The following is a 13,953-nucleotide window of genomic DNA, read 5'->3' as shown; positions in this document are numbered from 1 at the left end:
GCCAATCATTCTATGACAGTTTACCATAGGGCAGAGTCTGAGAAAGGAGAGTGAGAGGTCTTTCAGATTTAAACCCTTGCCTGGACTGAGTTCTAATTTCAGCATGGACACTGAGGAGCTAAAACCACTTTTCAGAGTAGAGGAAGTGATGAGGGCTTTTGTTTCAGATTACTGCCTGAAGACATGTGCATGAAGTAGCAATGGGCATAGGTCAGCGAGGACCAAAGTAGCAAATGAGTCCTTGACTCTCATTACTCAGACTCCTGGATGACAAATGGCCTCAGAGGAGGGAGCGGATGCCTATAGGTGCGTAAAACAAGCAACAGTGTCTTTGGAAAGATAAGGCAAAAACAAGGTGGTGAATAGGAGGATGGAGAAAGGAGAAAGGAAACCACAGAATAATGTAAAGTAAGGTACAGGCGGAGGAGATGGCTTTCCAATCTCTTGAGGCTTCTCTGCCATTCATCAAGATCATGCTCTACCTCAACTGCACTGCACCATCCAATCTGCATATCCTTTTTGTATACATATACTCTGTACTATACATCTAAACAATAGAGATACTAAGATTGCTATAACTCAGGCTACACCTATTGCATATTACCACTCTGGAACAATACGTTGAAGTGTCTTAATTCAGGTTACTTTCTGATATTGATCCTCTTTTGATTTTAAATAGTAATTTAAAGTACATATACCTTCATCGCAGGCCCCGGTGCAACATCATCGATGACATGTGCACAGATATTGATGACCTTCATCAGGTGAGAGAATAGCTGTTCCACCATCACAACTAAAGTCCTGTCAGCCAAGGCAGGCCATGGCTCTTCAGGTTTAGTGGTTGTACTAGCATCATCTTCATTGCCCCATGGATTCTTCAGCGATTTGGGTGCGATAGCTGCCAATAGAACAAAAGCATTATATAAAGATTAAGCTCATTCCTCCAATGATTGGGCCTCAGAGGGAAGAATGCTTGCAATTAGTTTAGTTGATCAGGAGTGAGGAAGAAATAAAGTCGCTGGATTTGTACTCCAGAGGCCCAGAATAATTCTTTGGGAACATTAGTTCAAATCCCACCACAGCAACGAGTGGAATCTAAATTCTTACCTCCCTAATGATACTTCATGGAGATATCAACTCTTGTAAAAACCCATCTGGTTCACAAATATCCTTCAAGGAAAGAAATTTGCCTTCCTTACCCAGCCTGGCCTAGATGTGAACCATAGCCATACAATGACTCTTAACTGCCCTCTGAAATGAGCAAGCAAACCACTCAATTCGAGGGCAATTAGGGATGAGTCACATATGCTGGCCTTGCCAGGAATACCCACAGCCCAAAAGGAGAAAAATAATCTTCATTTCTTTCCTAATGGCATTGCTCGAAGGATGAGCACTGCCAGAGAAGTGGGAGTTGCTTCTTGTTCAAAATGCACCTGGGTTAGGGAAGGTGGAGCAGAAAATAAACCAACTCTATCTCTGATTGTTAACTGTAATCAGCAACCCTGTTTCAAGTGTATACAGGGTTTTTGAAGTCAATAACATCAGACAGCACCCATCTCAAAACTGACGACTCAATTAAACATCAGTGCCTCTGGCTATTAAGTATTTAGCTACAACGTGTGCCAACTAAAATTACGTATGGCTTGGTTAGGAGGCAAAACTTTCTGAACGAGAGCTGAAAGTTTCATCAAGTGTAGGAAAGCTCACTGCTCCTCCATTACCTGCATTCTGGGAACATTATTGATGTAATCACCAAATGAGGATAGCATGAAGTTGTGCCATCAATCCAACCATGGATTGTGACAATAGCTGAAATAGAAGAAACAAACGTGGGCTGTGCAGAATATACAAATGAGAAAAACTGCACAAGCACAGAGGCCTCAAAAGCAGACTTCCAAAATTGGGGGTACTATCCATGCATTTTCATTAAATCCACAACAAACCGCCTCAGGCGACTGACTGTGTGGAGTTTGCACATTCTCCCAGCGTCTGCGTGGGTTTCCTCCGGGTGCTCCAGTTTCCTCCCACAGTCCAAAGATGAGCAAGTCAGGTGAATTGGCCATGCTAAATTGCCCGTCGTGTTAAGTGAAGGGGTATGGGTGGGTTGCGCTTCGGCGGGTCGGTGTGGACTTGTTGGGCCGAAGGGCCTGTTTCCACACTTAGTGATCTGATCTAATCTAATCTAAACCAGAACAATCATAAGTAAAGGAAACAAACCCTCCAGGTGGAAAGAACGGAAACATCTACAGGAAGTTAGTTTTCCTTTTGCATTTATTAGCAATACTTACATGGAGTGGATGCATCATTGGCAAAGCCATCAGTTACTGACCATCTCCAATTGCACGGAGATAACCCTTGGTGTATGGGTATTTGAAAAGGTGTAAATTATAGATCGCTTAGTATGGCAGTGAGCTAAAAAGAGGAGGGTCTGTGGCTGCATCTGTACCTAGTTCACCAATCTCTGATGGACAGCAATTATAAATTCAGATTGTAGCAGCAGCAAAAGACTGTTCAGTCCATCGAATCTGCTCTGCTATTCAGCGAGATCATGGCTAATCTGATCATCCTCATCTCCACTTCCCTGCTTTCCCCCAATAACCCGGCTGATTATAAATTGATTTCAGCCCCTAATATACTGATGAGCCAGCCTCTATAGTTTTGTGGTAACAAATTCCACAGAATGACCACCCATGTAGTCTATTTTCTAAATGGGGAAAGGCTTCGGAAATCTGAAGCACAGAGGGATTTGGGTGTTCAGGATTCTTTTAAGATTAATGTGCAGGTTCAGTTGTCAGTTAAGACGACAAATGAGAGGGCGAGAATACACTAGCAGACATGTACTGACATATATGGGTCTGGTCAGAGTTGAAAAATGTGGTGCTGGAAAAACACAGCAGGCTAGGCAGCATCCAGGAAGTAGGCGAATTGACATTTTGGGCATAAGCCCTTCTTCAGGAATGAGGCTGGTGTGCCAAGCGAGCTGAGATAAAAGGTAGGGGGGGAGGAAATTGGGAAATTGGGGGAGGGGCACTGGGAATACGATAGGTGGAAGGAGGGGAGGGTGAGGGTGATAGGCCAGAGAGGGGGTGGGGGCGGAGAGGTCGGGGAAAAAATTGCAGGTCAAGAGGGCGGTGCTGAATCCGATGGTTGGGACTGAGATAAGGTTTGGTGGGGGGGGTGGAAGGAGGAACTGAGGAAGCTGAAGAGATCTACATTCATCCCATGTGGTTGGACAGTTCCTAGGCGGAAGATGAGGCACTCTTCCTCCAGGCGTCGAGTGGCCAGGGTCTGGTGATGGAGGAGGCCAAGGACCTGCATGTCATTGGCAGAGTGGGAGGGGGAGCTAAAGTGTCAGCCACAGGGTGGTTGGGTTGTTTGGTGCGGGAGTCCCAGAGGTGTTCCCTGAAACATTCCGCAAGTAGGCAGCTTGTCTCCTCAATATAGAGGAGTCTGGTCAGACCACATTCGGAATAAGTGCAAGTGGTTTCAGGCCCTATATCTAAGGAAGGATACACTGGCCTTGGAGGGGGTTCAAAGGAGGGTAACAAGAATGATCCTGGAAGTAAAGGGCCTGATGTATGAGAAGCAGTTGAGGAGTCTGGGTCTGTGCTCACTAGAGTTTGGAAGGGTGAGGGGAGATATATACTGACGAATGAGGCGCCTCAATAGAGTGGATGTGGAGAAGATGTTTTCACTAGTGAGAGAGACTAGAACCCAAGGGCACAGCCTCAGAGCGAAGGAATGATCCTTCAGAACGGAGATGCGGATGAATTTCTTCAGCCAGAGGGTGGTGCATCTGTGGAACTCATTGCAACAGAGGGCTGTGGAGGTGGAGGCCATAACGCCATAAGACACATGAGCAGAAATTAGGCCATTCAGACCATCGACTCTGCTCCACCATTCAAATATGGCTGACAGGTTTCTCAACCTCATTCTCCCACTTTCTCCCTGTAACCCTTGATCCTCAAGAACCTATCTCAGTCTTAAATATACTCAATAACCTGGCCTCCACAGCCTTCTGTGGCAATGAATTCCATAGACTCACTTCTCTCTGGCTGAAGAAGTTTCTCCTAATTCTGTTCTAAAAAGTCTTCCCTTTACTCTAAGACTGTGCCCTTGGGTCCTCGTCTCTCCTACCAATGGAAACATCTCGCCAACATCTACTGTCCCTGCCATTCAATATTCTGCACGTTTCAATTAGATTCCACCCCCCTCCCATCCTTCTAAACTCCAAATATAGACTCAGACTCCTCAAACAGTCTTCATATGTTAAGTTTTTCATTCCTTGGACCATTTTCATTAACCTGCTTGAGTTATTGAGTATATTTAAGACAGAGATGGATAAATTTTCGATCACTAAGGGGATCAATTGTTATGGGGAGAAGGAGAATAGGGTTAAGAAGCAGATCAGTCATGATCAAACAGCGGAGCAGACGATAGGCTAAATGGCCTCTGTTCCCTTAGCTTATGGTCTCTAAGAGAACAAAACACTTTCTATCCCAGTTCTAAAACTGGGAATCCCCTGAGATTAAGCAAGCTGGTCCTCAGCTATCCCACAAGGGGAAACACCACTCTACATTTACCCTGTCATGCCTCCCAAGTTTTAATGAGATTATGTCTCATTCTTTTCAACTCAGATGTGTGCAGACCAAAACCACTCAAACTCGCCTCATAGGAAAATCCCTCCATATGGACGATCAACTTAGTTTCTCTTTTCTGGATTGTCTCCAATGCCTGTATAACAGTCCTTAGATGAGGGGACAAAAACTGGTCAGAGTTTTCTGGATTTGGCAGTATTGCCCTATTAGTATACCAGATTCCCTTTGAAAAAGGCCAACATTCTATTTGCCTGGCCAAAAGTGAGGACTGCAGATGCTGGAAACCAGAGTTTAGATCAGAGTGGTGCTAGAAAAGCACAAGTCAGGCAGCATCCGAGAAGCAGGAAAAATTGACGTTTCAGGCAAAAGCCCTTAAATCAGGATTCTATTTGCCTGCCTATTACCTGAACTTGTATGTTAGCTTTTCTTTGAGATTCCTGCATATGGTTTTCCAAACCAGCCTCCATTGCAACTATCTGCAATCTTTCTCCATTTGAAAATATTCAGCTCCTCTAGTCTTCCTGTCAAAATGCAGAAAGCTCACATATTCCCACATGACCTTCCATCTACCATGATAACAACCCTTCTAATTGGCCAAGTGTTCCTGGGTCAGAGGTTGGTTTGCTTCAAACTGAACAATCCAAATGAAACAAATGGGCTTTAGAAAGCTGGAAAAAAACTGGCTTCATTGTTTGGTCCACAATGTGAGCTTCTGCAACCAAGTACATGCAAAGCAATTTCGACATCTTCATGAGAACCAAGGAGAGAATTGAAAAAATAAAATTCTACGCAACTATTTCTTTTCAAGAGTGTGAAAAAAGGACAATCTGTGGTAGGTACGCTGGTAAGCAACTCGGAATCTTAAACAGGAGATGGAGAAACAAGTCTTCTTACCTGCCAGCAGGTTTCCAGACAATATTAAGGCATCCTGATGTGAAGATAGATCCAAAGGAAACCAGGCTGAGGAAAGCAGAGACAGTATCATATTGACCATCCCCACAGTACAGCTTTTACGCAGTTCATCCGTTGGACTGTTCTGTGATAAACTAGAATTCAAAAGAATAAATTGTAAACCTGATGCTAACCTGTCGTTAAAGAAATAACAGCACATACAAAGTCTAACAAAAACTGAAATTACAACTAGAATCCATTAGACTCTGGTTTCAACCATTAGTTCGGTATGCATTTGTAGGATTGACCAGGCACAGTCAGAGCTGCTTGGTTAAACAAGAGTGCTTTGGAGTTTAGTGAAATGAGGGATTTAGATGAGACAGGGAGTAGGTGAAGTTAAAAGAACAAGTGCGGTGCTCAGTCTCAATCCGGACAGTTCTACAAAGAAAGGTTGAGTAGGTTAGGTTTGTTTTCATTAGAAAAAAGGAGATTGAGGGGGGACCTGATTGAGGTTTACAAAATCATGAAGGGTATAGACAGGGTGGATAGAGACAAATTTTTTTCCCCAGGGTGAAGGATTCAATAACAAGAGGTCACGCTTTTGAGGTGAAAAAAGTTTAAGGGGGATACATGCGGCAAGTACTTCACACAAAGGGTGGAGGGCATCTAGAATGCATTGCCAGCAGAGGTGGTAGAGGCAGGCATGGTAGATTCATTTAAGAATGTGTCTGGACAGATGCACGAGTAGGTGGGGAGCAGAGGGATACAGATGCTTAGGAATTGGGCGACAGGTTTAGACAGTACATTTGGATCAGCTCAGGCTTGGAGGGCCGAAGTGCCTGTTCAAGCTGTAAATTTTCTTTTTGTTTTTTGTGCTTAGTTCTTAAAATGACAGTCCCAAGGGAAACAGCCAATTGGTAAGTGATAGCTGCAGAGTATTTTCTTAAGTTTTTAAAAGTTAAATATATTATTTAAAAGTTAAATAAATCACCCGAAAGGTGGCTCAGTGGTTAGCACTGCTGCCTCACAGCGACAGGGACCCGGGTTCGATTCCGGCCTCCGGCGACTGTGTGGAGTTTGCACAATCTCCCAGTGTCTGTGTGGGTTTCCTTCGTGTGCTCTGGTTTCCTCCCACAGTCCAAAGATGTGCAGGCCAGGTGAATTGGCCATGCTAAATTTCCCATAGCATTAGGTGCATTAGTCAGGAGCAAATGTAGGGAATGGGTCTGGGTGGGTTACTCTTCGGAGGGTCAGTGTGGACTTGTTTGGCTGAAGGGCCTGTTCCCACACTGTAGGGACTTTAATCTAATCTCAGGGGCTGCACGGTGGCACAGTGGTTAGCACTGCTGCCTCACAGCGCCAGAGACCTGGGTTCAATTCCCACCTCAGGCAACTGACTGTGTGGAGTTTGCACATTCTCCCTGTGTCTGCGTGGGTTTCCTCCGGGTGCTCCGGTTTCCTCCCACAGTCCAAAGATGTGCAGGTTAGGTGAATTGGTCATGCTAAATTGCCCATAGTGTTAGGTAAAGGGGTAAACGTTGGGGAATGGGTGGGTTGCGCTTCAGCAGGTCGGTGTGGACTTGTTGGGCCGAAGGGCCTGTTTCTACACTAAGTAATCTAATCTAATCTAATCTAATCTAATTAGCTTAAATAAAGGTAGGGACTTTTGATTATAATACAAGTGTTTGAAACAAAGGAAGGCCCCTAGCTTTCCTAAATCCTCTTAACCAGCTTAATCTAGAGAGAAGTCATGACAGAAGACCTCACAATCATGGTATGTTCCTCTGTTGCAGTGGGGAAAATAAGGGAGACTTCCAATGTCCCTGATGACTACATGTACAAGTAGTGTGTCCAGCTGCAGCTACTGGCTCACTGCTTTTCAGAGCTGGAGCTGCAGGTGGGCTCAATGTGGAGCATCCGCAATGTTAAGAATGTCATGGATAGCACACTTTGAGAAGGTCACATTGCAGCAAGGATTACACAGACAGAAAGAGAACGGATGATGATCAGATAAAGTAAAGGATTGAGAAACTTATCAACCATGACTGAATGGCCTAAATTCTGCTCGTATGTCTTATGGATTCAGTAAGGAAGTGCAGAAGTCCCCCTCTCAAACTGTTTGGATACTGTTGCAGGGGATTGGCCTCCCAGGGGAAAGCAGCATTGGCCAAGTTAATAACACCAAGGATGGCTTTGCTGCACAGAAGGGGAAGAAAATATGTGGCACGATAGCAATAGTGATAGGGGATCCAACAGTAAGGGGTACAGGTGGCTGCAGACATGAATCCAGGATGGTACGTTGCATTACGTGTACCAGGGTCAGGGATGTCAGAGAGCAGACGCAGGACATTCTGGAGCAGGAGGGTGAACAGCCAGTGGTTGTGGTATACACAGGTACCAACGGTGTAGGTGAACAAAGGGATGAGGACCTGAAAGCTGAATACAGAAAGTTAGGAGATAAATTAAAATGCAGGTTAGGAGATAAATTAAAATGTCGCAATCTCAGGATTACTCCATGTGCTATGAGCTAGCAAGAGCAGGAACAAGAGGACAGGTCAGATGAATGCATGGCTGGAGAAATGGTAGGCCAGGAAGAGATTTAGATACTTGAGCCAGTTGGGACAGTTTCTGGAGAAGGTGGGACCTGCACAAGCCTGGCAGGTTTTACCTGGGCAGATTTGGGACAAATACCTCGTAAGTGCATTTGCTAGTTCTGTTGGTAAAGTTCTAAACTATTTTGGCAGGCGATGGAAACCAAAATGCATACTTAGATGCATCAAAACCAGGTTAGGAAATGGGAGATAAAACATTAATTAGTGATGTAGTCAGCGCCTCAGAAAGACAAAAGAAATGAGGATTAAAAAGCATCCAAAGGATAGTGTTGGGCAGTTTATACTTCAATGCTAAAGATTATTACAAACAAGGCAGATGATCTAAGGACACATATAGACACACTGCAGCACAATGTTGTTGCTAGATCAGAAATCTGATTAGAGGAGCAAAATTGGCAGTTCAATATCCTTGGATAGAGGTTTCAGCAGGAAAGAGTGGATAACAAAAATAAGGAAGGGTAGCAGCATTGGTTGAAAAATCAATTACAGCTGTGAGAAAGGATGATATATCAAGGAAGTTAAAAAATTAGACTATATGGGTTAAGATAAAAAATAAATGAGGCAGTCACACCACAAGAATTATACTACAGGCTCCCAAATAGTGAGAGGGAGATAGAGGAATGCATATGTGGACAAATTCCTGCCTGAAGGAAGAAGAGTGGTTATAATAGTTGACTTTAACGATCAACTGGGTTCAAACAATATGAGGGACACTAAAGGGTAAAAACATTCATGGATAGTGTCCAGGAAAATCCTTTTAAACAACTCAGTGACTAGCCCAATGAGAGGACATACAATTCTGGATTTAGTTTTCAGAAATGAAGATGGGCAAGTGAGTGAAATGACACTATGACCATATTTCAGTTAGATTTAATACTTTTGTGGGAAAGGACAGATAAATCAGGGGAAGAGTTGAAAAGTTGAAAACTGTGCAAAGACAAATTTTACAAAACTGCCAAGTTATTCGGCTGAGTAGAACTGGACAGGACTAATAAAAAGGATAAATCATTGCAAACGCTAAAACGTTAAAGCACAAAGCAGACACGTCCCCTCCAAAAATAAGCATGGTACTACCAAACCCACAGTTGTCTAGAAAAATACAGGTGAAGATTAAACAGAAAAAAAGGAGAGCTAATACAGGCACATAAAACTCAACACTGCAGATAGCGTGGAAGAGTATAAAAAGTACAGGGATCAAATGGGTAAAAAAAAAATCAGAAAACTTTAGAAAGGGCACGAAAAAAAACTAGCAAGCAAGCTAAAATAAAATTCAAAGATATTTTACTCGTATATAAAGAGCAAAAGGATAGTTAGGGAAAAATTGGGACCTATTAGAGATGAAGAAGGGAACTATAAAGATGCAGAAGACAATGGGAAGAACTTAAATGAACTTTTTTATCTCCACATTCACAAAGGAAAGGGATGATGAGGCCATAGTAATTCAAGAGAATCAGTGTGAAATATCAGACAAAATAATCAATTGGACAGGAAGCATTAAAGGAATTGGAATCCTTGAAATCGGCAAGTCACCCAGGCCGGATAGATCGTTTCCTAGGATGTTTGAAGGTGGGTCAGGGAGAAAATAGCATCTGCTCCAAGGATTATTTTCGATTTTCAGTAGACAGGCGAGGAGGAATCCAAGTGTGGTTCCGTTGCTTTAAAAAGGTACAAAGGAAATGCTAAACAAGTAGAAGTCTTACTCCAGTGGTGGGCAAATTGCTAGAGTCAATCTTGAGACATCGGACAAACTGCCACTTAGAAAGACATCGACTAGTCAGGGATAGTCAGTATGGCTATAAGGGAATATCATGCCTTACAAATTTGATTCAATTCTTTGACAAGGAGGATTAATGAAGGTAGTGCAGTGGATGTTGTCTACATGGATTTTAATAAGGCATTTGACAAAGTCAAACATAGCAGACCGGTCCAAACAAAATGTTTATGGGATATAGGGTCTTGTACCAAATTGGATCCAAAGTTGGTTTAATAACTGGAACGAAAAGGGTCATGGTCAATGGCTGCCCTTGTGAATGAAAACCTGTTTCAACTGGTATTCTGCTCAATTTGATGTTGAGACTCCTTTGCTTGTATTATACGTTAACGATTTGGACTTGAACATAGAGGGGCACAACTGGAAAACTTGCAGATGACAAACATTAGCCATGTAGTGGATAGCATAATGCTCTGGAGCATGCAAGGATGATTTATTTGAATTGTAACTATGAGGAGAATTTGGACAGGTTGGGACTGTTTTTCTTGGGATAGAGATGGCTGAGGGGTGCCATGATTGAGGAGTGCCAACTTGTGTAGACAGGAGAAACTGGTTTCCCTTGGCAGGGAATTAAAAAACCAGGGGTCATAGATTCACACAAAGTCGCAGAAAGATTGGAGAAGATACGAGGAATTTTTCTTTTGCCAAATGCAGAGGGTGCCAAGTGCCTGGCACTCACTGCCCGAGTTGGTGGTGTATACAGACAGAGCATGGACACAGACCCTTCAGTCCAACCAGTCCATGCCAAACACAATCCCAAACTAAACTAGTCTCACCTGCCTGCTCCTGGCCCGTATCCTTCCAAACCTTTCCTATTCATGTATCCATCCAAATGTCTTTTAAACAGTGTAATTGTACTTGCATTCACCACTTCCTCAGTAAGTTCATTCCACACATGAACCACCCTCAGTAAAGCATTTGCCGTTTACGTCTTAATTAAAACTCTCTCCTCTCACCTTAAAAATGTGCCTCCTGGTCATGGAATTCCCCAACTACCATTAACTCTATTGATACTACTTATTATTTCAATTGGAACAGTCCCTAAATTCTTTCAAAATGTATTTGGATCTGCACCTGAGGAGCTGTAAGCTGCAGGGCTTTGGGCCGTGTACAGGAGAATGAGATTAGAAAGTGCACGTGTGTATCTTTGAGTCAGCATGGATAAGGAGGATTGAATGGCCCCTTTCAGTGCTATATCACTTCTATAGTTCAGTGTATGCTATGCTTAGGCACTACGTGGGGAACACTGTACTAATACACTGCTATATAAGAGTCTTTGAGTCACACAGCACAGAAACAGACCCTTAGGTCTAACTTGTCAGTGCTAACCAAGTTTCCCCAAACAAAACTAGCTCCATTTGTCTGCATTTGGTCCATAAACCTCTAAACTTTTCCTATTCATGTACCTGTCCAAATGTCTTTTGAATATTTTAACTGTTCCTGCAACTAACACATAGACTGGTAGTTCATTCCACATACAAACCATGAGGGGAAAAAGTTGGCCCTCTGGTCCCTTTTAAATCTCTTCTCCCCTTGAAAATATGCCCCCTAGTTTTGAAATCCCCTACCTTGGGGAAAAGGCCTTTTCTATTCATCTATGCCCCTCATGATTTTATAGACCTCTAAGATCACCCCTCTATATCCTTCACTTCAGTGAAAAATGTCTCAGTCTATTCAGACTCTCCTTATAATTCAAACTCTCTAGTTGTGGTAATATCCTTGCAAATCTGTTCTGAATCCTCTCCAATTTAATAACTTTCCTCCCATAGCAAGGTGACCAGACCGTACACAGTACATCAAAGATTTGTCCATTTAATAATCTTTTGCTCAGTTTCCAACTCTGACCTGCAGCTTTGGCCATGCCTCTAACACTGCACGCATAATGTCCTGTAATGTGTGCACACACATTTACGCAGTTTCACCTTTAAATTGATATGGAGAGAGAGGGGGAGGGAGAGAGAGAGAGGGGGAGGGAGAGAGAGAGAGAGGGGGAGGGAGAGAGAGAGAGAGGGGGAGGGAGAGAGAGAGAGAGGGGGAGGGAGAGAGAGAGAGAGGGGGAGGGAGAGAGAGAGAGAGGGGGAGGGAGAGAGAGAGAGAGAGGGGGAGGGAGAGAGAGAGAGAGAGGGGGAGGGAGAGAGAGAGAGAGAGGGGGAGGGAGAGAGAGAGAGAGAGGGGGAGGGAGAGAGAGAGAGAGAGGGGGAGGGAGAGAGAGAGAGAGGGGGAGGGAGAGAGAGAGAGAGGGGGAGGGAGAGAGAGAGAGAGGGGGAGGGAGAGAGAGAGAGAGGGGGAGGGAGAGAGAGAGAGAGGGGGAGGGAGAGAGAGAGAGAGAGGGGGAGGGAGAGAGAGAGAGAGAGGGGGAGGGAGAGAGAGAGAGAGAGGGGGAGGGAGAGAGAGAGAGAGAGAGGGGGAGGGAGAGAGAGAGAGAGGGGGAGGGAGAGAGAGAGAGAGGGGGAGGGAGAGAGAGAGAGAGGGGGAGGGAGAGAGAGAGAGAGGGGGAGGGAGAGAGAGAGAGAGGGGGAGGGAGAGAGAGAGAGAGGGGGAGGGAGAGAGAGAGAGAGGGGGAGGGAGAGAGAGAGAGAGGGGGAGGGAGAGAGAGAGAGAGGGGGAGGGAGAGAGAGAGAGAGGGGGAGGGAGAGAGAGAGAGAGGGGGAGGGAGAGAGAGAGAGAGAGGGGGAGGGAGAGAGAGAGAGAGAGGGGGAGGGAGAGAGAGAGAGAGAGGGGGAGGGAGAGAGAGAGAGAGAGGGGGAGGGAGAGAGAGAGAGAGAGGGGGAGGGAGAGAGAGAGAGAGGGGGAGGGAGAGAGAGAGAGAGGGGGAGGAGAGAGAGAGAGAGGGGGAGGGAGAGAGAGAGAGAGGGGGAGGGAGAGAGAGAGAGAGGGGGAGGGAGAGAGAGAGAGAGGGGGAGGGAGAGAGAGAGAGAGGGGGAGGGAGAGAGAGAGAGAGGGGGAGGGAGAGAGAGAGGGGGAGGGAGAGAGAGAGGGGGAGGGAGAGAGAGGGGGAGGGAGAGAGAGGGGGAGGGAGAGAGAGGGGGAGGGAGAGAGAGGGGGAGGGAGAGAGAGGGGGAGGGAGAGAGAGGGGGAGGGAGAGAGAGGGGGAGGGAGAGAGAGGGGGAGGGAGAGAGAGGGGGAGGGAGAGAGAGGGGGAGGGAGAGAGAGGGGGAGGGAGAGAGAGGGGGAGGGAGAGAGAGGGGGAGGGAGAGAGAGGGGGAGGGAGAGAGAGGGGGAGGGAGAGAGAGGGGGAGGGAGAGAGAGGGGGAGGGAGAGAGAGGGGGAGGGAGAGAGAGGGGGAGGGAGAGAGAGGGGGAGGGAGAGAGAGGGGGAGGGAGAGAGAGGGGGAGGGAGAGAGAGGGGGAGGGAGAGAGAGGGGGAGGGAGAGAGAGGGGGAGGGAGAGAGAGGGGGAGGGAGAGAGAGGGGGAGGGAGAGAGAGGGGGAGGGAGAGAGAGGGGGAGGGAGAGAGAGGGGGAGGGAGAGAGAGGGGGAGGGAGAGAGAGGGGGAGGGAGAGAGAGGGGGAGGGAGAGAGAGGGGGAGGGAGAGAGAGGGGGAGGGAGAGAGAGGGGGAGGGAGAGAGAGGGGGAGGGAGAGAGAGGGGGAGGGAGAGAGAGGGGGAGGGAGAGAGAGGGGGAGGGGGAGGGAGAGAGAGGGGGAGGGGGAGGGAGAGTGCTGCTACAGTTAGTATAAACTATAACTAACATTGAATTAGGGAGGTCAGAGTACTTAGTTGAACAGTTAATGATATGTTCTGAGGAAGGGTCACTGGACCGGAAACATTGACTCTGCTTTCTTTCTACAGATGCTGCCAGATCTGATGAGTTTTTCTGGCAATTTGATTTTGTTTCTGATTTCTAGCATCCGCAGTTCTTTGCTTCTTTTTATTATATGTATACTTGCTCTTGTTTTCATTTTACTAAGTACAGCTGTTTCTGCCTGTAATCAACGCAATGCTTAAGACTCAATAATCAGAAAACTCAAATTTATCTTAATACAAATGGTTCATGGTTATCACATTTTGAGTGTGGACGCTTTCAGTGGACATGACTGTACTAATAAAACTAGGAGGAAAATATATGCAACATCGACATCTG

At 45.7% G+C, this 13,953-nt stretch overlaps 1 protein-coding gene across 14 annotated transcripts in view; it reads right to left on the bottom strand.

Moving 5' to 3' along the window:
* Window positions 1-13,953, bottom strand: part of htt (huntingtin) — a 264,314-nt gene that overhangs the window by 114,436 nt on the left and 135,925 nt on the right. For all 14 annotated transcript variants that reach the window (XM_072594050.1, XM_072594086.1, XM_072594068.1 and 11 more), the window contains 2 exons: window positions 5,493-5,644; window positions 699-898 (listed from right to left, as the gene is read on the bottom strand). In XM_072594050.1, coding sequence (XP_072450151.1) covers window positions 699-898; window positions 5,493-5,644 — 352 coding nt within the window. The remainder of the gene's footprint in view (window positions 1-698; window positions 899-5,492; window positions 5,645-13,953) is intronic.

This window comes from Chiloscyllium punctatum, chromosome 2 (genome assembly GCF_047496795.1).
Source record: "Chiloscyllium punctatum isolate Juve2018m chromosome 2, sChiPun1.3, whole genome shotgun sequence".
Taxonomy (NCBI): domain Eukaryota; kingdom Metazoa; phylum Chordata; class Chondrichthyes; order Orectolobiformes; family Hemiscylliidae; genus Chiloscyllium; species Chiloscyllium punctatum.
This window is presented reverse-complemented; position numbering and strand designations above follow the sequence as displayed.